This window comes from Podarcis gaigeae, assembly GCF_964106915.1.
Source record: "Podarcis gaigeae genome assembly, chromosome: 1".
Classification (NCBI taxonomy): Eukaryota; Metazoa; Chordata; class Lepidosauria; order Squamata; family Lacertidae; genus Podarcis; species Podarcis gaigeae.
The window spans coordinates 77,471,230-77,498,632 of record NC_139678.1 but is presented as its reverse complement, the minus strand read 5'-3'; the positions used below and the strand labels follow the sequence as shown (position 1 = coordinate 77,498,632).

Sequence of the window (27,403 nt, the reverse complement as noted above, 5' to 3'; positions counted from 1 at the left end):
AGTAATCCTCTGAATGAAAAGTGAGGGCTTGATGCAGCAGCTTCCTCACTAAAGCATACTTAATACCTGCCTGAACGAGTCACTTAATTCCCTGACTTGGAGATGACATGACATGTAGGCAGATGGGCAGTGGCTCAATGTCAGTCACTCCCATTTTCTGTATTCTGGCTCTTTTGCCCGAATCCTTGCTTCTTGCCACTGAAAAATTATCTAAACCCTTAAAGAATTCGTTTCCTTCTCAATCTTACAAATACAAAGTGGGTGGGTGGAGGAGTGTCTACCAGAAACATTGCATACACTGCCTGTTGAATTTCTGCAGGTTACTTTTACATTTGTCTCTTTGTTTATAGCATGGGGTGCTTACGCACATTCCACCAACCACTTTGAAAAACAAATTGGATTCTGCAGAGGATTGTACAAGTTCCTACAGAGTTCCTCTTGAGTTCTATTTACGTCTGTATAAGACAGCAGTCAGCTACAAATCCTTGCAGCCTGAGGCCATTAGACAGTTCTGTATTTATTTTTGTCCTAATTTGTCTTAAACCTGCCCATCCCTCATCATTTTGATCCTTTCTGTGCTACTAGAAGGATGTGAGTGATGGGCGGTACGTGTAGCCTCCCATGTGCCCATGGCTATTGTTCCCTATTGCATTTAAAGCACTAGGAGACCATTTTAGCAGCCATGGCTTCCTCCAAAGAATCTCAGCTACTGCTTCAGGTTGTTAGGAAACCTTGATAGAGCTATAATTCCTGGAGTGTTTTGATAATCAATCCCTTTTCCCATGGCACTCTGGGAATTGTAGCTCAGGGCACGGAATTTGGGTCTCCTAGCAACTCTCAGTACCACTAACAAAGTACAGTTCCCAGGATTCTTTGGGGGGAAGCTATGACTCTTTAAAATGGTATAATATTGATTTAAATACATAGTGCAGAAGGGGCCTAAATGCTTTGCAGTTAAGTCTAGGAAGTCATGGGAGGTCAACGGGACTTGGAAAGGGTTGGGACATGTCACATTTTAAAACCTGGCCCTGCTTTTGTGCCCATAAAAGCAGCCTGGCACGCTCTCTTTCTTCTCTTTGGCAATCATTCGTAGTCAAGTAAGATAGTCTTCCATAAACATGGTTTTAACAATGAGTCCATAAGTGACTGTGGAGGCCAATTCTGGATCCACATGTCCTTCCACAGTAGGAACATTGGTTTCTGGGTGGGAGTTGATCACTGTGTGGATTTGCCAAGCGTGCCTTCCTCTTAGCACGTTTCTCCCTTGTGTCCTGAGTTCAAGTGTCTTCAAAGCCCATGACACCTTTGGTAAAGGCCGTTCTCCAACTGGAGCGCTCGCAGGCAAGTGTTTCCCAATTGTTGGTGTTTATACTACTTTTTTTTAGATTTGCCCTGAGAGAGTCTTTGAACCTCTTTTGTTGACCTCCAGCATTACGCTTTCCATTTTTAATTTCGGATTTGGCAGCTAATGGGTTGTTTCTTTTTAAAATTTTGCTTAATATCTGTACATTAGACTCCCACTTAATTCACAAGAGCAGGTGCCCTAACAAAAGTTGGCAGCCTTGGCCTCAAATATACTGGCGATGTAATTGAACCATTGCTTACAATCCCATGCTGCTCATGGCCTCTGCTTTTAATTTTTTTCCTGCCAGAGCTCCTTACTTATGGCAGAATGTGAATTTTGCATGCTGACACAAATTCGCTTCAGCATGAGAAGAGCATTTCCTCCCAAGTTAATCCCTAACCTTGCCTATGGAAAATAGCTGAGTTTCCACCCCATTTTTTAAGTTATTAATTTGAAGGACATATGGAGTGGGCAGGATGAACTCTGCGAGTGTAAGCACCAGGATTCTGGACTGGATCAGGTGCACTGTATGCACCATCTGTCCCTGGCACACTGACTCTTCTTGTTCAAGAATGCTGTTTTCAAAGCAACCAGATTCCGCTTTGTGGCAAAGGCGTCAGCAAGTATGTGAACAGGAGTGCTCTGATAGACATTGTTTAGCTGAGCTTTCAGAAAGACTCCTTCTGAGTGACTTCACATTGATGGGATAAGAGGAGAGATCCTCTCATGGACTTGTAACTGGTTAAAGAATTGAGAGTAGGAACAAATACATAGTTCTCAGAAAGGAGGGATGTCTCTAAGAATCTGTACCAAGATCTGTGCGTCTTAACTTGTTCATAAATTATCTGCAGTTAGAGGTGTGAATTGAAGTGGTCAGGTTTGCTGTTGGCACCAAGTTATTTACTGTAGGATGTTTAAAAGAAAAAGGAATAGATAGCAAAAAAGCTCTGAAAGGGTCTTTCCAAACTATGTGAATGGGCATTAAAATGGAAAATGTGTTTCAATGTGGTAAGGAGGCATAAAGTGATTCACATTGGGGCAAATATACACTCCTGGGGTCTGAGCTTACTGGGGCTGGCCAGAGAAGGGATATTGAGGTTTTGGTGGGTATTCCAATGAAAATGTCAGCCCAGTGTGTGGCTGCTGTGAAAAGGTGTGCTCCCTTTTGGGGATCAATAGGGGAGAAAAGAATTGCCAATACTGTATCATAATGTCTTTTTACAAAACCCTACTTAGAATGGTGTGTGCATCATTCCCCAGAATTCTGGGGTGTAAGCAAGATATTGTAGACCAGACCTAGAAAAGTTTCAGAAAAGGGATAACCAAAACGATTACGAGATTGCAGCAATCCCCCTAAGGATAAAGGTTTAATGGAGAATGCGGCTATCAAAGGCTGCTAGCCATGGTGTCTCTGTACAGCTTCCAGTGTTGGAGATAGCATGCCTCTGGAATCATGGGTTGGGAGAGTCCTGTTGCACTCAGTTTAGGCTCATAAGCTTCCCATGGGCATTTGGTTGGCCACAGTGGCAACAGAATATTAGACTAGATGAGTCTTTGGTCTGATCCAAGAGGGCTCTTATTTTTATGTTCTCATGTGGCTGAAAAAAGATATAAATGAGCTGCTTGCGGGAACTGTGCACAAGAACAATCTCACTGCAGCTTTTAACAGACAGGTTCTTGGCAGTGAGGCCTTTGCACCTCATTTTGCAAAACTGAGTCCTGTATCGATAGAATAGATGGAGTTTTGCCAGATCCCACTAAATGAATTGTTTGACTCTTAACGTATGGTTGCTCTTTTGTGTCCAAGTCAACAAAATAAATCAGCAAGGTTTACAATACTGGCATATTGTGCCTTATCCTCCTGACATATTTAATTAGCAATTTTCTCTCCACAATAATTCCCTCTGCTTCCCTTTATAAACAGTTATAATCTACCATATGTTACCAATAATATTAATGATTATTCATATAAAATGATGCTTTGCAGATTATCTTGGTAGAAGTCAATTTTAGAAAGCAGGTGTTTTGAATTTCTCTCCACTTTTGACCTCTCCTTTTTGATAACTATTTTTTTTTTGTGTTTGACAGAATATGATCGACGAAGCTCCAGTTCTCAGGACTATGAAGAGTCCCGGGCAATTTTAGCACAGAAGATTGAAAAAGAAACGGTTAGCTGTGACTTTAAAAAAAAAACAACCACAAAAAACTTATGTGGGAGGATGAGAAAAGGGGATGAACAGGGTGGAGATGCATTTTCTAAGGACGAAACCAAATACAATGTTAATTCTGTGAACACAAGTCAAGTTCAGTTTTGTAATGTAAATAGGCTGCTCTGGCTCCACAGCTGCTAAGGACCATGAGGGAGGGAAGGAAAAGCTTGATGTTCTCTCTTGTTGTCAGGGTCCAAACAAAAAATTGCTTATTTGAACCTGAGATTTTCATTTCAAGGGAATATTCCAGTGTGCCAATGGTATGAAATGAGAGAATTAAACTCCCCCAACAACATTAGTCCTGAGGCTGCTCAGGCCACCCCCACAGGTGCTCTTTATACACATGCACACACACTCTCTGTGCACATTATCTGCATTCACAGAAATAGCATCTCGTCTGGTTTGGTCTTCAGTGGTGAGGGACAGAAGGGACAAGGAGAGAGGCATTCCCCAGGCTCTGGCTCTCTTTCCATTTTTATTGTTTTTCATTTCTCTCTTTGCAGCAAATCCTAAACTGCACTCTAGATGATATTGAGCTGTTTGTTGCCAAGCTTCAGAAAGCTGCAGAAGCATTCAAACAGCTGAACCAAAGGAAGAAGGGAAAGAAGAACAAGAAGAAAGGTCCAGCAGGTATAAAGGGCCAGACTGCCAGCTTCAGGGCAGGGGTGGGAAACCTTGGTCTAGGAGGCTTAGTTTGGTCAGAATCAAGGATACACGCACACACACATATATATTAAAAAAGAATCAGGTATACACTTCCAGAGTTAATGCTAAATGCATTACTTTTGGTAAATGAGCCACCATAGCCACTTACTGGGCTGTGAAAATTTGTGTCCCGGGCTTTTTTAGCCTAATCCACCCATGTTCTATCTGAAATTAAGTGGTGCATTGGTTGCCAAATGTGAAATATATTGGCATTATTTTCAGCTCTCCTACCCCACTATTAAGAGTGCTGAGAGCTGCTGGTAGACTCCCATTCCTTTCACAGAACTACAATTCCCAGAATTTCCTGAGAAGAGGGGTTAACTGTTAAATTGCTCTGGGAACTGCAGTTCTGTGAAAGGCATAGGAGTCTCCCAGCAACTCCTTGCTAATGTTATCTTTTCTAAAAACCACATGGTTTTAACGTCCTCTCCTTTGTTTCTTTGTATTCACTGTTGTTGTTGTTTTGCTTTAAAGAGGGAGTTCTGACCCTGAGGGCAAAGCCCCCAAATGAGGCTGAGTTTGTTGACTGCTTCCAGAAAACAAAGTTGGCACTAAATCTCCTGGTAAGAACCAAAAGGCACAATATAATTTGTCTCTACACTAGGCAGGCAATGGTTATACTTCATGTCATCATCTTATACCAAGGAAGGGTTATGCTTTTACATACAAAGAACACGGTTGCTCCATATCAGGACAATATCAAGGCTGTGTACTTAGCTCTGCTTGAGAAAAAGAAAGGTGAGAAAGCAGAAGGCAATACAACTTTCCTGCTGCACCAAAGCCACTCTTCTGTTACTCTTTAGCCAAAGGCCATAACAAATCTGAACAACACGTGGCCTGGCCCACTATTAACTTCTGCAAGTATCACACTATGGAGGAGAATGCTGTTGGGGCACGCATTGCTTGATTGTCTGTGCAAGCCCTTAAGAAGCCATAATCTGTGTGTCATATACGTAATAAATATCTTCTGCTAATCCCCATGCAGCTCGGTGGAAGAAGCACCAGTGCCATGAATAGGCTTGCCATACATCAGGAAAATTCCTGACATGCCCTGGTTTTCGGGTGTAAAAATGGCTTCCGGGGGGTGGGGTGGGGAGCAGCTCAACAATTTTGGAGTCTTCCTTAGAAAAGCTCAATTTTACTTTTTTGAAATGTGGCAACCCTAACCATGAACAGTTTCCGAACCGCCCATATATTTTCACATGCTCAGTTGCCCCTATATCAGTCACAGTAGAAATAGTTAACGGGCAAGATATCAGTAAAGCAGAATACTGTCATGTATTGAGGAGCCACTGTTTCCACTTCAACAAAGAGAGGCGTTGTTTGCCACTACAGCAAATTCCCAGCAATGTAAATAAAAGGGGCATTCATCTGAACTGCTGCTGGCTGCATTTGACATCCTCCTAAATCCCTTTCATTGTTTCCCTTTCCAACGCAGCCCATTTTAAATACAAATATTTGAGGTTTTGGGTGCACCAGTGACCTGCAATTTGTGTGGTAACATTAAGACCACACTCCATCACTGAAACAAGCTCTGTACAAGTTAAACTTTGAAATCCAAACTAATATTTATATTGGAAGACTCTTGGTTCAAGGACCTGGATTTTCTCTGGTGTTACTCTATACAGTACCATGTGTGTTGGTTGCTAGTGTAATATTAATAATATCAGGAATGCCTTAGGCCAGGGTTGCAGTGACAGGGGCAAACCTGTGACCTTCCAGGTGTTATTGGACTGCAACTTCCATCAGCCCCATTCAGCATGGCCAATGGTCGGGGTAATGAGCATTGTGGTCCAGCAGCATTTGGAAAGCAGAGGTTTCCCATTTCTGCTTTTAAACCTCAATGTAGCACTGCCTGTTCAATATGCCGGATAACTTACTGGGCTTGGAATGCTCAGGAGGTGTCCCCTTTTTTCCAGATGATAGAACATAAGAACATGCCCTGCCAGATTGGATCGGGGGCTATTATTCCAATGCTTTTTCCAACAGCAACTATACAGATGGCTCTGGAAGCTCACAGATTGGGGCCATGAGGTGATAGTCACCTCTGTTGATCATTTGCAGCATCTGTCACTCAAAGATATCTTTCCTCTCGAAATGAAGGTTCCATTTAACTATCATGGCCAGGCATAGGCAAACTCAGCCCTCCAGATGTTTAGGTACTTCAAGTCCCATCATACCTAGCTAACAGGACCAGTGGTCAGGGATGATGGGAGTTGTAATCCCAAAATATCTGGAGGCCTGAGTTTACCTATGCCTGATCATGTCTAAGAGCTGTTGATAAGTCTATCTTCCTCCTTCATGAATTTGTGTAGTCTTTTTTTAATTAAAAAAAATAGCCATCTAAGCCAGTGACCAACACAGCCTGGAGAAGATGGGCGGTTGTTAGGCAAGAGTTAATAAATGATACCCTTTTGTTTTCTGTGGATTCATTGTCTAGGTAGGAATGGATTGATGCAGCTGTTTTAGTTTTATTAGTGTGTGTGTGTGTGTGTGTGTGTGTGTGTGTGTGTGAATTATTTTTATGTTATTTCTGTGAATTTAACCTGAGAGTGTTTTTCTGCCATAAAATATAGCTTAACACCTAAATAAATAGCAGAGGGCTAACATATAAACTCTCCAGTTATGATAAAGCTTGACTCCCATGCCAGCTAAACCTTACTTCAAGGTTTGGAATTACAGCTAAATATTTCTGCTTTTCTGATTTCATTTCTGACTATGAAAATTTAAGAAAACAGTGATATCTCTGTACCTTAGGGCCTTTCAGACAACTTGTTTATTAAGCATACATCCTGATTTGTTTGCAGGCAGATTAGACAACATTGGCTATTTAATGAGCCTCCCTTTTCATTTGTGGATAGTTTTGATGACATTGCACCAAATGATGTGTTCTCTCACACTCTCCAGTGCATTTTCCTGTCACTTTCCTTATTGCAAAAAGTCTGATATCTTGGAGCAGTGAGCTTGTCGCACAAGACCTCCCAATAAACTATAATTGCACAAACTGAATTTTCCAATGTGTGGTTGAATCCTACTTGAAAATAGCAATAGTGTGGAAGCACCCTTAGAATCAGCAAATCAAATTTAGTTTAAACCTGATTTCATTTTTTCCCCTTTTTAGGCCAAACTGAGAAAACATATCCAGAATCCAAGTGCTTCAGAATTAGTGCATTTCCTGTTTGGACCATTGGAATTGGTATAATTGTCTTTACTATATAATCTCAACATTCTTCCTTATTCATTGCTACCATAATAATCGCCTGGCATAGAGAGTAATAACCCATTTAAGGGTACATCTTATTACTGAGGTTCCATTCAGAAACCGCCTATAAATTAACAAATGTTAAACATGTTTTTAGGTATATGTAACATTTTTATAACTATAAACTTTCATTGGACAACGACCTCTGATTTGTTCCAAAGGATTACACTGGAGGATTGAAGTGAGTCAAAAGATGGCCAGAAACTCATGACAAAAGACTGAGGCTCTTAGTTCAGTTTCTCCCATTGCTACAGCACTGGGATGGGAAAAATCTTCACTTGGTGAAATCCTTTGCTGAGCAGGAACTCTTGTAATAATCTTTACAGGCTCTGAATGTCACAACCCTATGCCAGCCTGCTCAGGGTAGCTAAATTGGTGGGTGATGGAGGTCTAGTTTCTGCTACAAATGCTACTAAAAGGGGTAATCATGTTGTGAGAACTCAACAAGCAGAATTGGCATTAAAGAATGTAGACAGTACATTACCTCCTATTCATCACCCAACAGCTGCATAAAACCTATTGCAATGGCTCTGTGATGTGTCTGGCATAACCCATGTTGTGCTATAAGTGCTAATGTGCAACACCTTGTTTATATAATGAAGATTAAAGTGAAAACCTGCTCGCATGTTAACTTTGCCAAGTGTGCTTGCAGCTAAAATGTGGGAGTACAGTGAAGATTCAATTCAGGAGCTATCCTGAGAATACACAATAATATTATTTTGGAAAGAGCCCACTGAACTGCTTGAATTTAACTATCCATTTTGCTTTTCGGGCTTTCCATTAGCCACCCAGTATAATACTTTCAGTAGAGAGTTGGGGTCTGGTTTTCTTTCAAACATCTTGAAGCACCTTTGAAAATCCTCTTATGTGATTTCTCATATGTTATCCAGATAGTCAATAGCTGTGGAGGTCCTGAAGTTGCAAGGTCTGTTGTCAGCCCACTTCTTTCCAGAGACGCCACAGATTTCCTGAAAGGGCACCTGACACCAAAGGAAATGACGCTGTGGGAGTCCTTGGGGGAGACTTGGACAAGGTCAAGGTTAGTTTCAAGGAGAGAACCAGAAGAGAATATAAAGTTGGCTGAAGCTGGTGAAGGAGAGAGCCCCTTGAGAGATCTCATGAACAGTAGCATTAACTGGGTCAGTAATGTGCATTTCTTTAGAAAATGGGGCAGAATATCTTAACTTGCAATATCGGCTTAAAATTTTATGAAGGGGTTCTGAAACTAGATTTTTCTCTGACACAAACAACACACATATACACCTCTTTAGAAACCTATCAATGATTGGAGTCCAACAGTAGGTGTTAAGGGACTGAAAACTGGTTTTGTGAGTAGCAATGCTTGATTTGCTTCTCTTGTGTGTACACTACACAATTCTCTTTCCACCCCAAGAGTTTTTAACCATTGAAAAACCTGTAAAACCTGTTTACCAAAACCCAGGGTGGGATGGGTGTCTACACCATGGGCAGCAATTTGCCTTTCAATCTATATTCAACTCTACGGGGGGGGGGGGGGAGACACTCTGTCTCCAGCATTATTTGGTCACTTAAGTCAATTAGTGACCTAAAAGCATCAGTCTGCTGACTTCTAAAATACGTGTTGGACTTTTATAATGACAACTGTAGCCTAGACTAGTACAGTGGGCCATAAGGTTCTTGCAGCATATAAACTTCTTCTCAATGTGTTTCCAAGAGCTGAGTGGCCAAGAGAAGCCAACATCCCAAGCTATATTCCAAAGTTCCGCAACGGATGGGAGCCACCTCTAGAAATACTCCGTGGAGCCCCTTGGGAAATAGATATTGGCCACCTGCAAGATGAGGTGAGACTCAGGCTTAACTCCACCCCTCCTAATTTCTCTTCTTTCATCTTACTAATTTAGTGGGCTGAATACTCTGCAAGCATACAAGTGGGCAGGTGTATGGCTAATAAAGGAAAACATTATTCCAATGAAATGCCTACTTCTTTTTGGTATTCCTATTGTTCCTCGCGTGAATAGATGATCAAAGACACACTGAGAGCTGTTTATACCAGAGTAACCCAACACAATCTAGCTGGCAACACACATATGCAGAAGCAGCCTTCCATATGCATATCTCTACCTGCAAAAGGGAAATGCACAAATGGATGTTCTGCGTTATGCTGAAAGAAATCCTTCAGACCAGTGAGATTATTAGCCTTAATGGAAGGGAAGGAGTAGAGCTGGATTAATTGTACCTCCAGTGCTCTTCCTGTAACCTCATGAAAGGCCCTGTCACTAATCATCTGGCTAGCACTGCATGTCTGCAGCCCTGATTGCTGGATGTCATTTTGCAGCAGCCCACTATCAGAAGCAAGCATGCATATGGCTCAACTGAGGCCATCGTTTTAGTTTTGTTTCCTCCTTTTCAATGATAGAATGTATTGTAGCAATAGTGGTCAAATTGCACCTGTATAAAAATCAAATATTTGAGCAGAGAATCAGACCTGTGGAGGCTACAAATTAATATGCCAGGAACTGAAGAACCCCCAGATTATCACCTCTTGCAATTAATTTGAATCAGAAGTCCACCAGCTGTGTACAGTATTTTAGCTTAGGAAATTTATTGGGTGGGAAATGGTGATGATCAGGATGCCATTGCTTAGTGGTAGTTTTGCATGCTGAACTTACCCCATGTTCAATCCCTGGTATCTCATGGTATCAGGAAACAGGTAACTGGAAAGATTTCTTTCTCAGATCCTGGATAGTTGCTGCAAGTCGGAGTAGACAATAATGAGCCTCAGGAGACAAATTAGCTGATCTAGTATAAGAAAGATTCCTAAATTGCTTTTAAACTTCACATTTGAGTTCATCAGCTTCAGGGAAGTGGCACCTAATGTCAGGGGTGCTGTTAGGAAATTTTACTGCAGGCCTCCTATCACCTGCCGCTTTCCACAATTTTGCATTTAAACCCCTTTAAAAAAACCAAACACAACTTTGCTTGTAGGACAGCTGGGGACACTACGAAGTGCAATGCTGGCGAGATGCCAGGTATCCTCTGCTTTAATTTCTCTGAGTCATTATACATTTAAATTTGCATATCCAAAATGTTATACAGATTTGTGTTCTGGATTGTGTCACTAGCAACACTTTGCCCAGTGGTGTTTATGAAATACTGCACTATATTCATGTGAGAAGCAAACACAGTGGGTTAAAAAAAGTAATATTACACAGCTAACTGGAAAGGCACAGAAACACAGGTTTCAAAGATCAAATAGATGTTCATTGGAAGAACAGGAGGCATTCATTGCTGATACCAAACCCTGCCCCAGAAGTGAAACACTTGTTACCCTTTGTACTGTTGCATTGACTCCCAAGTAAAGTCTCCTTCAAACACATGTGGCTGCTGCCAACCACCAAACCCACCTTGCTGTCATTTGATCTTCTGTCTTCTAATGCAAGAAATAGAGTGAGCACTGCCTGGCAGGTAAATTATTAGTGTTGTCTTATTTGCACTTTGAGAGGCTCAAACAGCTGCTTTCTAGTCAGTGGAAAGCTACCCAGATCTGGCTCCTTCTTCAGGAAAGAGGCATGAGTTATACAGCCACATTTCAGTTTCATGACTTTGAATGCTGAGAATGTTGACATGCTGTATCCCAGTTTGGCAATAATATTTATTCCATTTTATATAAGCTGTCATCACCTAATGGATATTCCAGCCGGAACATAAAGCCTGTCCAGACATCTGATCAAAGTCCAGCAGTGGATGCTTTTGCTCAACATGTTACTCAACATGTGAACAGGTAATTTCTAGCATATAGAATAGAATAGACCAGGTGTTTCCAATGTATGTCCACCAACCACCAGTGGTTAATGAACTTCATTTAGGTGGTCTGTCCTCTTTACTGACAGCTGCATCTAGAGAATGAGTAAATGCTAACACAATGATGCCAGCTCACACTTTTCTTCAGCTATATGTTACTGTGGAAATGCGAGTCAGTGACACCCATGTATCACCCTGTAGTGTAGGCCTAACTACCTGGTTGTGTAGGGCAGAAATTATCCTTAAGGTTTCCATTCTACTGGTCCCAACTATTCCTTCCAATGACTCACTATGTTACTGGCATGCTTCACACAACGTAAACATAGCTCACATTCTCCTGCTTATTCCTAGCTTTTCTGAGAACTGCTGGAAAAGATTACTACCTCCCTTCCTGTCTAGTATGTTAGGCCTCCCTGTGTCTTGATTCCAAGTTCTGGTGCACAAAGATGACTTCATCCTTTAACCAGTTATGAGGTTTTGTGAGGGTTTATTGGTGGGAATGCCAAACGTTGTCCCAAGTCAGCAAGACTGAACAAAGAACACAAGAAGAATTCTCATAGCAAGCTCAGATATTAATGCAAAGTGTATACAGTCGTACCTTGGAAGTCAAACAGAATCTGTTCTGGAAGTCCGTTCGACTTTCAAATTGTTCGAAAACCAAAGTGTGGCTTCTGATTGGCTTCGGGAAGCTACTGCAGCCAATCAGAAGCTGTGGAAGTCCCGTCGGACATTCAGCTTCCAAAAATAGTTCACAAACCAGAACAGTCACTTCCGGGTTTGTGGTGTTCAGGAGCCAAAACATTCAAGAACTAAGCTATTCAAAAACCAAGGTACGACTGTTTATCACATTACCAGTGAACCACATTACCATCTGATAAAGGCTTTGAGGAGGGTTTTTAAAAGTGAATGTATTAGAGGGATCTTTAGTGGCTCTGCAGGAAAATTCTTACATTCAAATACTAATAAATACTAATACTAAAAATACTAAAAATACTAATAAAAAGTAGTAGAGTAATGTGGTATGTTTCCCATGAAAGATGTTGATATAAGCCTAAGAAAGCTTTTGATTAATAGAAGGGAATAATGGGTGCTTGAGAAAAGTATTATTATTAAGTGTTCTGAAACTATGCAAGTGGCAAGTGATAAAAAATACTTGTGTTTTATCTCAGCCTGTAAACCTGTCCTCAAATAATACTGTATTGTGTTGTTGTTTTTTAAATATCAGCCAGGTAAGAACTTTCAAGTCTCAGTGACTCTGATCCAGCTCCAATATATGGCATACAAATGCTAGAGTCACCGTATTAGTCTCTGCCAGGAAGCACACCCACAAAAGTGGCATCTGAAAGACTTGCATTTAAAGCTTATGGCACAATGAATCTTTAAGGTACTAAAAGAAGGTATATGCTAGAGGAACAGATGGTCCTGACTGAGAAATACATCCACATCCATCACAAAAGATGCAGTCCCTTCTGCCATCGTACACTTTCTCTTTTAGCTAGTACAAAGTGGTCTTTAAAAAGCGTGACACGCTTTCCAGCGCCAATATCCTTCCAAATTCCTGGGTTAGCATGAAATAAATTAAGAGAGCTATTGTGATTTGAATTAGAATTTTATTCTAATGGGTTATATTTTTATTCAACTTTGTTTACTGTTTGTTTTAGTATTACGGTTTGCTATGGTTGCATAGAACCATGTGTTGTTGTTGTTGTTGTTAGGTAAAGTGGTCTATATACTAGACTAAAATGGAAAAGTTCACTGATATATCTTTTGATTTCAATACGTTGTTTTAGATTAGATAGTTTTTATTTCAACAGGTAGAGGAGGCCAATCATAATCCCATTATGTCTTTATTGCAGGAATTTTGAGGCACAGGGTATGGCCCCGTCAAAGAGATATGCCAAAATCCGCTATGATTTCACTGCTCGAAATGCCAATGAACTTTCAGTGCTGAAGGAGGAAATTCTGGAGGTAAAAGAATGGAACAAGTGCAGAAACACACCATAGATTTAAAGCACACCCGACACAAGTTTAAAGCACATGACTTCCCCAAAGAATCCTGGGAACCATAGTATTCCCCTCACAGCACCACAATTTCCAGCACCCTTAAACTACAGTTCCCATGATTCTTTGAGGGAAGTCATGTGCATTAAATATACTTTAAATCTAAAATGTGGATCTGCCCCAGGACATTATTATTGGAAAGGGTCAGCTGATCACCCTTGCCATGCACCAATCCTTCTGCCCTCCATGACAATAATGCTATATAGAATATATTGTTACAAGAAAGAAGATTCCAAATAAACATCAGTGGGAACTTTCTGGCAGTAAGAGCTGTTTGACACTTCAGCAGACGCCAGCAAGAGGAGGTGGGCTCTCCTTCCTTGGAGGTTTTTAAGCAGAGGTTGGGTGGCCATTTGTCATGTGTGACCTAGTTGAGATTCCTGCATTGCAAGGGGTTGGACTAGATGACCCTTCAGGGTCCCTTCCAACTCTACAGAAGGAGAGAGCATACACTGTGTGTGCAGAATTCACAGCAATACACTATGTTAAACTAAAGTGTTGGAGAGACTGCACATATGGCTCACATTCTCTATTTTTAAAGGGATGAATCAGCAGAGAACTGAAGGCAGTGTGTTTTGGGAGAGGGAGACCAAAAAGCGGAGGGAAGAAGTGGATGTAAATTTACCTTATTAGCAAGACCTTCCTATAGGCTACGCAGGTATTTTGGAGCAAAAGTCTTTACAGGTTGTTTAGGATAGGAACAGGAAGGGTAAGTGCTGCATAACATAAGCTTGATGCTTTCCAGTGTATTGGTGAAAGGAAAGAAATAAAAATGGCAAAGGAGTTACATAAAAGTCATCATAGAAACACAGAATTGTGGAGTTGGAAGGGACCACAAGGGTCACCTAGTAGTCCAACCCCCCGCAGTGCAGGAATCTTTTGCCCACTGTGGTGCTTGAACCATGAATTACTTTTTCCCAGCTGATGAGTATTTTTTTAACATTTGCAGGTGTTGGAAGATAATAAACAGTGGTGGAAGCTGCGAAATAGAAGTGGGCAGGCTGGTTACGTCCCGTTTAACATCTTGGATCTGGTGAAACTGGAGGATTATGGGCTAATTGAACAGGTGAGATTTAGCCATCGATTCATTGCAATCAGACTCTAAAGCAGTTACTTTAAATAATCACCAACTCACTCTGATAGTGTTTGTCCAAAGCTATAAATTCGTCTTAAATATAAATGAATGTGAATAAATAAATTTGTGCATGTGTTCAGTCTTGAATGCCACATGAACCTGCATTTGATTATTTTTATTATAGGGAGATCAGAGGGGCATATATAGTTCTCTTCCCCAATTTTATCCTCATGGCAATCCTGTGTACAACCTTCTTATGGTTCTTTTGAGTTGGGGCTGGCAGCCTTTCAGATAGACCACTGTCCTCTCACAGGACTGTCCTCTGTAAAGAATGATATGTGACCTAATGCCTTCGCATAAATAGCCAAAGGCCCATCTCCACTGTCAGCTGTACCAAGTGCCCAACAGCAGTCTAGTATGTTGGAGTTACCAGGATGCTCATCAGCTGGCAATTACCGTATTTTTCGCCCTATAAGACGTACTTTTCCCCCTCCAAAAATGAAGGGGAAATGTGTGTGCGTCTTATGGGGCGAATGCAGGCTTTCGCTGAAGCCTGGAGAGCTCCAGGCTCCAGGAAGCTATCCGCAAGCCTTGCACGCCCAGAGGGAGTTCCCCCGGGCACGCAAGGCTTGCGGGCGGCAGCCTGCAGCGCGGAGCACTGGGCGCCCTCCGGAGGCCGCCCCGTGCTCCTCGCTGGTGTCGGCAAGCCTTGTGCACCGGAGGATCTCCCCCCCCCCGTGAGCGCAAGGCTTGCGGGCGGCAGCGCGGAGCACGGGGCGCCCTTTGGAGGCCGCCCCGTGCTCCGCGCTGGTGTTGGCCAGCCTTGCGCACCCGGGGGATCTCCCCCCCGTGAGCGCAAGGCTTGCAGGTGGAAGCCGGCAGCACAGAGCACGGGGCGCCCTTCGGAGGCCGCCCCGTGCTCCGCGCTGGTGTCGGCAAGCCTTGCGCACCCAGGGGATCTCCCCCCGGGAGCGCAAGGCTTGCGGGCGGCAGCCGGCAGCACGGATCACGGGGCGCCCTTCGGAGGACGCCCCGTGCTCCGTTCTGGTGTTGGCAAGCCTTGCGCACCCGGGGGGCGCGGGGGGCGCCCTGAAACAGAGGGCTCCCCATGCTGCGGACTGTAGCCTGCCGCCCGACGCGCGGGGCGCCCTGAAGCAGAGCGCCCCTCGCGCCAGGCAGACATGGGCCAGCCCCACAAGCTCGGGGGACAGCGGGGAGGCGCAGCACCGCCATCCCACTGTTCCCCGACCTGGTTTTGGGGGGGGAAATAAAGGAAAAAAATTTTCCTTTATTTCCCCCCCAAAAAAGTAGGTGCGTCCTATGGGACGGAGCGTCCTATGGGACAAAAAATACGGTAGGAATATCTGGGGTCAACACAGAATGAAAGTGGAGACTCCATAGATCATGCAGCAGCAGCAGCAGCTAGAAGGAGGAGGAGGAGGAGGAGGAGGAGTGGCAGTGCTGTGATAGTTCAGCTCTTATAGATCTTCATCCCAGCAATTGGGAATGGAAGACAGTAGGAATGTGTTTTAAAGGAAAGCATTGCACAATGAGACACCTTTTTAATTTTTTAGAAATACAAAGGAGACTTGAGTCCAAGGGGAACTGGACCATCTAGCCCCTCGCATAAGTTACCTGCCAGCTATGCTGGGGAAATGCTCGCCCGAAATTCTCCTGATGCCAAAGAACGTAAGTATACAATTGTCGGAATGCCTAGCACTCTGAACAAGCAGCATTTTATATTTTCTGACATGGTATGCAACTGATATTATAAAGGCCAAAACCCCTGATCTTTAGTCTGAACACTTCAGCTAAAAACCACATCATGTGCGAAAATTTGTACTTTGGTTTCAACTTCCAAAATACAAGGGGTGGGGGGAATGCCACGTATAGCATCACACATATGTATAAAGGGCAACTTGAAAATTTACATTATTTAATGCAGGCTTGATCCTTGCCCAGTTGCTGGAGTGAAACACATATGATTTGTACATCAATGATATTTTTAACTAATCTGAGAACACATATTATTCACATATAAGTGTCAAAACCTTAGATCAAAATGTTACATAAGAAATGGCCCCTGGATATTTGATGTTCTCTTCCTCTCAGTAAAATGTTCATTGTGTGCCATCACTTTAAACATAAATTCTGGTGGGAGTCGTTAAAATCAGTCATCATAACTGTAGACTAACTGCAAATGACATGCAAATACTCACAGAATAACCTTAGCCCTATTCATTTTTTAAAGAGAAGAACTTTCAGGGGAAGGAATCTGGAGTGGTAAAGGTGTGGGAGCGGGGTGCATATTGCTCTCCCTATTCCATACCATGACTCCTAGCTACTTGTCTCCACGTGGGGCTTAACATGTGTGTTTAGCCATACAAACACCTGGAGGTGAACTTGGAGCAGAAAAAATGTGGGTGGGGAAAGGATTATGCATTTGTTTTTCATGTGTACTTAACTCCACAGGATAGCTGCAGAAGTAATACTGCTTGCTTATCCTAACCTGAATACTCACCTCTATTTACCTAAATTGGTTAAACAGATATAAAAGGGTAACTCTTCAATTTGAACAAATTGGTTTTCATTTGTGCTTTGTGGGGCTGCAAATTTCAGACCAACCACCTAAAGCTTTAGCTGAAGTAATGGTTGGGGGATGATTTTAATTAGTGAGGTAAAAAAATTAAGCAATGCAGATGTGAGAGAACTTGTTATTTTTGGAAGCAATATTGGTTCTGGTGTGTTTGTTAAAATAGATGGTAAGGAAACTAATCAAGTTGGCTTTCTTTCTAATAACAAATGGTTGCTTTTGTTTGTTAAATTCCAAGTTCTTGTTCATTCTTCAGTATGTAGAAGCCTATGAAAATTTGGTAATTCGCAAATACATTTAAATTTTAACCAATTAATTGACAGAGATAGATGATTAAATAATTGTTCATTGAAGAATTGTTCATTAATCAGTTTGACAACCCTTGTACTCTCCCTCCCCTTCTCTCCAAATTTATGTGCTGTTTTTAGAACTGATTCATCATATGGATGAGGTCAATGATGAACTGCTGAAAAAGATCACCAATATCAAAGTACAACCACCCCAGAGAAACTTTAAAGTAGAGAAGACTCAACAGGTTCATGTGCCCCTGACCTTTGAATCCAATGCTGAGGAGGTCAAAGCATGGCTGGAAGCAAATTCTTTCAGCAAAGGGTGTGTTCCTTTTTCTTTTTTCTTTTTTAATTATTTTTATTCAATTTCCAATACAAGATTTAAACATACATTTTCAATATTATCACAGATACATAATTTTGACTTCCTTCAGCTCACCCGCGAATCTTCCGTTTTCTAATCTTCTACCCGCAATTCTAAATTTAACATTGCCTTTTGTTTTAAATAATCCTATTCCCTTGTTCCCTTTTTTACAGTGTTTCTAATATTATTTCTTCACAAAGCTTCCTGTAAACCCACAAACGTTATTTGCGTATCACATATGCTTTTCATATAGTCCACAAATTTACTCCAGTCTTTGGTAAACTTGTGATCTCGTCAGTTCCGGACCCTTCCTGTTAATTTATCTAATTCTGTGTAGTCCATGGGTGTGTTCCTTTTGCTACTCTTCTTTCATTCTCTTCTTGTATCATGCGAGGTGAACTTGGAACAGCAGAATAAAAAGTTTTCTTAATAACTAAGTTACTTGCACAGCAGGGGTGCAGGGAGAGAAGAAATTCAGAAGGGAGTCCTGCACTCCAAACCATATGTTTTCTCAGGTCTCTGTTGTTTTGAGAGCTTCTTCTATCTTCTTTCTTCTGGAATAGTCCAGCTGGTTGGAGGAACCAGCTGGACTATTTCAGAGGAACACAATGTAAAACTTGTTTTCAGATCACTGGGGTGTGTGTGCTCAGTTTTACTCTAGTAGCAAGGGAATGGGTTGTGTTACCTCCACAGTTAATCTTGCAATAGTCAGAAGTTAATATGCCATGAAAGTGATGAATGGGCCCTTGGGCAGTCTGGTCATTATGCAGTGGTATCCCGGGTTAAGTACTTAATTCGTTCCGGACGTCTGTTCTTAACCTGAAACTGTTCTTAACCTGAAGCACCACTTTAGCTAATGGTGCCTCCTGCTGCCGCCGCACCGCAGGAGCACGATTTCTGTTCTCATCCTGAAGCAAAGTTCTTAACCCGAGGTACTATTTCTGGGTTAGCGGAGTCTGTAACCTAAAGCGCATGTAACCCGAAGTGTATGTAACGCGAAGTACCACTGTATAGGGGTATCAATACAGTGTCAGGTTGAACCATACAGATGGGAGTATTATATTTACCTAGAATAGCATAGAGGTGGCAGCACCCACACTGCTAAAGGGGCTGAAGAAAGGGGTCTAAAAGTATTTACCATCATGTGCTCTGAAGGTTCCATAGCCATGGAGCTAAGCCTCTTCTCAAATTTCTTACACCTCAAGCACTGAGAAGCTGGCTAAGGGACCTTCTCAATTGAGGTCCTGTTTAATGAAATTTAAGAATGGAGGCCAAAGTTATGAAACATAACCAAATTACCTGTACATTCAGAAACCTACTTGGCAGCTATTGGACTTTGAGGGACAAGATGTCATTGATGGTCTCCTGTCTTTTTATTTAACCTCTCAAACCTAATAAGAATTTAAATAAAGCTACTTGCTTATGTTTTCCCAGAACTGTGGACCATCTTGGCATACTAACAGGGGCACAGCTTTTCTCTCTGAACAAAGAAGAGTTGAAAAAAGTATGTGGAGAAGAGGGTGCCAGAGTGTATAGTAAAATCACAGTGCAAAAGTCTCTCCTAGAGGTAAGATGGCACATTATTTATTAGGACAAAAATATTAGATGGTTTCAAGATGGTAAACATTTGAAGGCTGCATCAAGATTGTAAAAAGTGTGTAATAAGAACATTGTTATTGAAGCTAGTTCCTTCTACAGAAGGAGAAATTGTAGTGCTTAGACTAACAGACTCTGTTTCTCTGGTACAAGAATTCAAACCAATTTGCTATTGTAAATAAGCTCAGCGGGCATTCATTAATTTTCCACATTCAAAGCAGAATGTGAATTTTCAAAGCAAGATACATTTTTCAAGGAGCTGATGAAGTTTGTTCACCAACATTTTTAAACTTCATTGACAATACTAGGCTATTTGACATGGCCTGCGCTTTACTGTGATGTTTCATTGGACTGTGCAGGGTTGCCAAGTTTCAAGCAACCCAAAAACATTTCGGGAAAAGAAGTGACTGAAATGCAATGGTAGTTTCAAAAAACAGTAACTCAAAAACTAGTTGCCAGCATTTGAAACTTTAGACACCACTTAAATATACATGTTTGACTGTTTGACAGATAAGTGACTGTCATGGGTAAACATGCTCTCATGACCATGGTACATTTTAGGGCCTAAAAAATGCCCATTGTATTGGGTTGGAGAACCTGTGGTCCTTTGGATATTATTGGACTCCACCTCCCATCACTCCGAGCCACTATGGCCAGTGATCTGGGATAATGTGAGTTGGAGTCCCATAACATCTGGAGGCCCACACTTGCCTTAGTCTTCTTTAGCTGTTGTGATCTTCATTAGTTCCATAAGCTATCCTGATTCGTGATATATTGCAGTCTCTATGTATTGATGTATATCCCATCTCTGAAAGGAATTGTGTGTTGAGCTAACATGATATAGTATAAAAGTTATTGATGCTACTGTCAATGAGTGATGAATATACTTGTGTGCAGTGTTCCTGAGATTTTATTCAAAATGTACTGATGAATTTATCTGTGCAGTTATTCCTTTGACAATCAGCAACCAAAGCTGGAGGAATGGCAACCGTAATATGGACCCTAAAATAGTGATGAAATAAGTGGGGAAGTAGTGGAGAATTGGCTGGTTGTGCAGGAGTTTTACAGTTAAGCAAAGTGTAGAAGACTTAGCTTTAAGTGCAAAATGTAGCAGTGACATCTATCAAGTGTTTTTATTGAGAAACAGATACGAAACCCACAACTTCAGTGTTTAAGGCACAATAGCTTCTGTAGGTCACAGCTGTGAGTTTTCACCTCTGTTCCTTCCTTTCATCTTTCACCAAACTCACTAAAATTACAAATTATAAATGTATAGTAACTCAAAGGTCACTGAAAAGTTTGCATTCTTTATCTTTTGCTTTTATTCCAGAAAAGCAGAGGGGAGTCGGAGCTTCAAGAAATCATGAAACGACGCCAAGAAAGGATTGATTCTGCTATTTAAGTTTTATCTTCTTATCCCCACCCCCGCCCCAACACTGTCCCCACACACACTTGCAAAAAAACAACAACAAAAAACAAAAAGGGAAAGAGAGCAAAATAAAGAAAAATGGAAAAAAGACTGCTGGAATCAGCACCTAAGCAATGTAAATTGCCATCCAGATTGACTGTTCCTTCAAGCACTGTTAGTGAGGCCATGCTCCCTCACTAACGTGGCATGCATTAGGAGAGAGGTTCTAGTATTGTATGAAGTATTATTTTTATATCTCTATATTTTATACATAAATGTTATGTGCGTGAAGTTCAGAGCATGGTAAGGATAGGAACTGACGTTCTGAGCAAAGGCTGGATTGAAAATGATCTATGGCAGTCAGCTTCCTGTGTGGCCCTTCACTACTTTCAAAAAGCCTCATAGAATGGGCTGGGGGCAGAAATGATACAAGCCTATAAGGATGTTCTGAGACCCTGTATTTTGAAAACTACAGGCCGGCTGACCACTCAGTTGTGTTTTTGTACACAACACAAGAAAGCCTGGATTAGCTAACATGGGAAGGGGAGGGGAGGGGAGAGATTACTTCCGGGGCCACTGTTGTGACATGTTAAAACAACAACAACAACCAACACAAGACAAGATGATGATCAACTAGCAGGCAAGTGATTTAAAGTTGGTTTTGGATTTTTCTAGAATGAAGTTGGCAACCAACTTGTCTTTTCTCCCTCCCTAGCTCTAAACTGCATTCACTGCTTTTATATGGCATCAAAAGGGTACCAGGAAGCCATCATGTACCAAACATAGCCACGGTTTATCTGAGGGCAGTTTTAATGTCATAACCATTAACTGCTGTATCTCCAGGGAAAGTTGTAATATGAGCTAAATGCATATTCTGAAGTCCTTTGATACACTTTTGGCCTAGCAGTTGCATTGGTGTCCCTGCCTCCCCACCCACCACCCCTCTAGTCATCATACCTTTAAGTCTCCATCATCATATTTGGGACTAACTCTGAATGCCTCCATTCTTGCAAAGTCAAGACCCCACACAGTGCTATTGTGACCCTTAAGGGATGGATTATCCATGATGTTTAGGTAATTAAATATTCAAACTATCATGAAAAAAGGAATGTCAGCAGTGTGGGTCACATTGGAATTGGTCTTATACATACATATACATATATATATATATATATATATATATATATATATATATATTCATCAGATGCCTTTTCTCACTGATTGATATTAGAAGAAACCTAGAGTCTTTACATTTTGTGCTTCCCATTATTTCACCCATTACTAAGCAGGGCTTAGAACAGGCTTTACAGTGAAGAATGACCTTTTGCAACTTGTAGATGAATTGTAATAGCTAGTTACTAAATGCAAGAGTTGGGACAACTTTCTCTCTTCCCCCTGTACTATACAAGACTATTGTTTTCAAGAAAGAAGTGGAGCTGAAAAGAATTGCAAATGGATGCATATTCAAATTTCCTTTATGGCAACCTATTAACTGTGTAATAGTTAATAGGTAAAAAGTCTTTGCACTCATCCTTATGAGCTACAGCATTACCCAGTTGATCATAACCAATCAAAAGACGATTGAAAATATGAGATTTAATTTCAACCTGATGTGGCTTCACCATCCTCAAAGCATCCAGCTATCCAATTTGTAGATTATATGGCCCATTAGACAAATTGGGTTGTATTCAGTGTAGCACTTAGCAGCACTTTCCGTGAACAGAACAATTTCCACTTGCACAGTGGTACTTTCCCTCTTCTCCCTTCCCATGCACCCCCTAAATCTGCTCTGGGTTTTTCCCAACCTTCCAGAGCAGATTGGGGGATTGCATAAAGGGTTAGGGCTGCAAGGGAGATGGGAAATCCCACCATGCAACTAATAATCATTCCACTTGTGTGTGCATTTAGCTGAATACCACCCATTCATGTCTAGGGAATATTGTAATGAATTGAAATTTCCATTAAATAAAAAGTTTTCAGTCCATATGATGAAGACAAAGGTGAGAAAGTTCATGCAGTACATGCTGTACCTGCCTGGAACCCCTAAGACAATATAAAGGCACCCCAAATTATATTTTTATAATTCTTAGTCAGTTTCATGCTGCAGTTTGATAGTAACAGAGTTTGCAGTCAGTTCATCATGCTAAGATGCAGGTGCCACACTGCTCCCTTTTATAGCCAATTATCACCTTTGGACAATTAGATATAAGCCAAACCCCACAGCAGCAGTGGCTCTCAGATGCTTTGTCCTTGTTCTGTACATATTATAGGGGATGATCGACTTTACTTTTCTCCCACACTTGCTGGGAAACTACTTACCCCAGCATTGTAAAGTGTGCAGTTAACATGCGACCACAATCTGTAACAATAGCTGGTGATGGTGGTGGTCAATAAAACTTTATTTAAGCTTTAATGTCTAGTAGTACATCTGGAAATAGAAGCCTGACAAACTGGTATGAACAAAAATGACTGCTACATACTCTTTTAATTAGACTTTTGAAGTCTGAAACTGCAAATGTATTTAACCTATAGCTGATTCCTACAAAGACTTGCAACATGTAGCCTGTACATGGTATGAACAGCCCCCTTATACTGTCATTAAAGAAGCTCGATTCCTTTGCATGCCTGGAGAATTTTGCAGGACCAAGCCTTTAGGAAATACACACATAACTGCTTTATGTTCCTTCATCTATTACTATTATTTGTACATTAGCCACAGTGGATTTAGATTATCTGTACATAAAATGTAGTCAAGGTTCTTAAGAACAAAAACTCATGAAGGTATAACTAGATGAAAATGATGTTCACATTATATATTTTAATGGTAGCTGCGCATAGATAATTTAACATGTTAAAAATCAGAGCTAGTATAAAGTTTATATTATGTATGGAAGCTGGCAAGTATATCCTTAGCAGAATATGCACTTATTTTTGTTTAACAGACTTACAGAGATGATCAAGCAAGCAAACTGCTTGTTATAGAGAGTGGCAGTAATGAAAGTCTAGCAAAGTAAAACAAAACCACGTCTGAGCTCCCTGAAGGGTGAGATACAAATATAATAAATTAATAAATTGCTCTGTTCTAATATTTTAACGTGTGTTAACAATGGCTAACATTAATAGAAGTGGACATTCTAATTCTGTTAAATCTGTAGTGAACATATTATTGGGTATACTGCTGGTAGACCCATTTGGTAACACTACTGTGGCCACAGATACAGCCATAGAATAGTCCTATCTCAGACAAGTCAGTGGACCAACCATTGACTTGGTGACTGCATTTGATAAACCATGTTGACTTAACTGGGACTATTTGCTGCATATCTAATGGAAAATACCTTTATCTTTGCGGGCTTAGACGTATTTGTTCAACCAAACATGACTTGATTAATGATGCTGAACTGTATGTATGTACTGTAAACGGGGGTGGCAAGATGGCTGAAAAATTAAAAGACAATTTACCCATGGTTTGTGTTTATTTCTAAACATGTGTCAAATTTGTAGTTTAAAATTGCACCCTTTATTCCAGTTGCTAGATTAATGCTGCACAATATTTGAACCTACAAAAATGTTTAGTTGTACTTATAAGCTAATCCATGTGCATGTTTCCCACTTGGGTGGAATTAGCCATTAGTCTTAGTGTCTAATTGTCTTAGTTGTCTAGGAGGCACCTGCATTACTGAGTGTTTCTGAGAGTGCTGCTTATAAATGGGGGCAACAGCTTACTAAGAAGGTGCTTCTGGGCTGGGAATAAATACTGTAAACATGTCATTGAGATATTGCCAATGGGACATTGGCAATGGTTTTTGTGTTTTTGTTTAACTTACTGGATTTTCCTGAAAGGGAAAATCTGACTAAATGGCCATTTGCTATTCATGTATTGCACAAACCAGAAGCACAAGATTGGGTAATCCAGAACACTGTACAAAATGCTTCTTTGAGCTTTCCCTGCACATTTGTGCCAGGTTAATGTAAACAAGAAAGTTGAAAGGGAATGTATACTGTAGCTGGTGTAGATTTTACACATGTAGTTACAGGATAGTTCAAGCAAGCTGATTTCTTATTCCATGGGCTCTTGTAAGCTACCACCTATTTCATCAGATCATCTGTACACAACAGCTGACTTTATCAGGTGATCATCTGGTGATGTACACTATTGCCTATAAGAACTTACTGCAGTTAACCAGTTTCAGTGCTACTGTGGTTTGCTTGTGTTGTAAACAAAAATTGCCCTTTTCCCTTATGGGGTATCCAAGAGCCCATATAGAGTCCTTACATAGGTTCCCTATTGGTAGGAGAAAATAACAGAGGCCAACCAGAGAATATTGAGAAGCAAAGCAGCTAGTAAGCTTGATCTTTATTGATCTGTTGCAACAGGGTGCTCCTCTCACACGCAGGAAAGGAGGACCCAGAAAAATGGTGTGCAAGGCCTTATAAAGACTTTTGAAATTGCCACCCTGTAGATCAAGACCACCCCCAGAAACATAATACATACATCTCAGAAGGGGTGTAACCTAAGACTACCCCTCAGATACATCATACCTACATCGCAGAAAAGGCATTCTAAACAGAAATTTAAATGATGTTTATCTCTTGTCCTTGTTTATCTCCTGTCTGGCAGGTTACTTGATTGGATTGCCTGGGGAGCCTGGCCATTCTTTTGTAGTGATAAATACTTAGTTCCTGGGCCAGGTCACAGGTTCACACCCCATTCAAACACAGACATACCCTTAAGACAGGATTTGTGAAGGAAAAGACAATGGGGAGGCTTTTCCACTTTGACCATGCAGAGAAACATTTGCTCAGTTTAGGAATCAAAATGGCTTCAGGTCGGTCTTCCTGTGCTGATCTATGTACGTGCAGTTATGAACATTACCATATATCTAAGACCTCAAAATTCCTATCACACTTGCTTCTGATCTAGTGACTTCTTGGGGGTAGAGAAGTTCTAATGCAAGCAGGAAAGACCTCAAGCAATATTATGTACAGTGAATTGCAGAATTGAAGGGGTTGGATGCTTGTGCAGTAAAACTAAGACATGCAGTCTCACAGGTCAATGGTGTGTTCAGGTGAACACTCAAAAAGTGTAGATGGGTGGGGCTGTTAGGGAAAAAATCTAGGTGCGAGGCTGCTCAGTCACCCAGCTCATCGGGCAGAGCCCGCGGGTCCCTGCGGAATAAAGGAAGGAGTCCAGCCAACTGGAGCAAATAGCTGTAGACCAAAGTTTATTGCGCAATAGGTTAATAGAGCAAATTTTGAACCCCGCGGATGGGGTGACACACACTTTTAAAACTTTCCCACCACATCCTAGAATACAGTTCGAAGGGGAGGGGTTAACCTTGGCAAACATGTCCAGACAAGTCCTTGGTACAAGATTAGCATAAGCAGACATGGTGGGGGCAAGACTCAGGTATAAGATTAGCATAGACAAATATGTCTTAAGTACCCACCACCCAAAAGTACAATAGAAGTTCCTTTGCATGTCTGGAGCCTGAGGCGAGTCAGGTGATGAGATTTGGCTTCCTTTGACTAACAATGAGCCCAGCAATTGTCACCTCTGAGAACTTCCTGGAGTCCTTTTGCAAGGGGAAAATAGCTTTGGAATGGGGGGAACTGGGAAAGGAGATGATTTTATATTATTTTTAAAGCTAGGTGACTTCCCTGAGCTGTCAAGTTGGAAGGATATATTCAGGCATAATATTTGTAATATTTAACTTTGAAGATGTGCCCCCCCCTGTAATTTCTGTAACAGGGCGCACAAGCAAGCCCTATCTCCAGCATGCTCATTCTACCCCTTCTCAGTTCTCAGCCTTCACCTTGTGTTGCACAAGGAAGTCTGCAGGGAAGATTGTGCAGAGAAGTCTATTTGCATGCAATGCAATTTGGGTAGGCACTGTGTGTGTGTGGGGGGGTGTACACAAGGATGTTAGTGGCAAAGCTTGCCACTTATTTTTCACTTTCAGTGCCTTGCATGTTCAGGCAACTGCCAGAAGGAGCCTACAGAGATTTGTAATTCTTTACACATGTCCTTTCAAGAACTACCAGTTCCTTGTACTTAGGAGGGGTGAAGTCAGTGGGAGGGAGAAGGCAGCATAATAATCAGGGACATTGATTCCAGTGATGTTAGGCAGATCCAAGCCATTCATTTAAAGCACATAACTTCTCCCTTGCAGGCCCTTGAGTACAGAGTAAACGTCGGTGTTCATACGTGAGTTTAACGTCTAGTTCACACGCGCGCACAGCTCAGACGCCTAGGTAGTTCGTCTACTGAGTGTTTTTGAAACAGAAATTAGCTTTAGGAGATAATTCATGATTTTGCAGTGAAAAGGGCTAGAAAATTAAATTTTAATGTATGTTTGTTTTTTAAAAAAAATCCCTAGGACTATTAGCAAGCTTCATAAGACTCTCTCTCAGGCTTCGTGTTATTTATTTTAATTCCGAAGTTACCGTAAATAATTCATGATATTCTAGGTGTGGGTGGGTGTGGCGCATGCTACAAGCGAGCCGCGATCAGGCTGTCGCAGGAGAAAAACAAGGCGAGCACTCCACGAGGTACGCCGACAGATCTTCCACCACCTTCCACCTCCTTTAACTACTTTTCAACGCTGTGAGCCTTCACGTGTCCCAGACGAAACCGCACACAGAGAGAGAGCAGCCGCTTTTCCCATTCTCCGCCGCCGCCTCCTCCCCCTCCTGCGATTGGTTGCTTCCCTC

At 41.5% G+C, this 27,403-nt stretch overlaps 1 protein-coding gene across 2 annotated transcripts in view; it reads left to right on the top strand.

Annotated features, from left to right (window-relative positions):
- EPS8L2 (EPS8 signaling adaptor L2) overlaps nucleotides 1-24,156 on the top strand; it is an 84,830-nt gene extending 60,674 nt beyond the window's left edge. For both annotated transcript variants that reach the window (XM_083756793.1, XM_083756794.1), the window contains exons 9-21: nucleotides 3,434-3,513; nucleotides 4,059-4,185; nucleotides 4,735-4,823; nucleotides 7,382-7,456; nucleotides 8,413-8,561; nucleotides 9,216-9,342; nucleotides 11,173-11,282; nucleotides 13,159-13,270; nucleotides 14,313-14,429; nucleotides 16,013-16,127; nucleotides 17,460-17,643; nucleotides 19,120-19,252; nucleotides 20,612-24,156. In XM_083756793.1, coding sequence (XP_083612919.1) covers nucleotides 3,434-3,513; nucleotides 4,059-4,185; nucleotides 4,735-4,823; nucleotides 7,382-7,456; nucleotides 8,413-8,561; nucleotides 9,216-9,342; nucleotides 11,173-11,282; nucleotides 13,159-13,270; nucleotides 14,313-14,429; nucleotides 16,013-16,127; nucleotides 17,460-17,643; nucleotides 19,120-19,252; nucleotides 20,612-20,683 — 1,490 coding nt within the window. In that variant the 3' untranslated portion in view covers nucleotides 20,684-24,156. The remainder of the gene's footprint in view (nucleotides 1-3,433; nucleotides 3,514-4,058; nucleotides 4,186-4,734; nucleotides 4,824-7,381; nucleotides 7,457-8,412; nucleotides 8,562-9,215; nucleotides 9,343-11,172; nucleotides 11,283-13,158; nucleotides 13,271-14,312; nucleotides 14,430-16,012; nucleotides 16,128-17,459; nucleotides 17,644-19,119; nucleotides 19,253-20,611) is intronic.
- The last annotated feature ends 3,247 nt before the right edge of the window (nucleotides 24,157-27,403 follow it).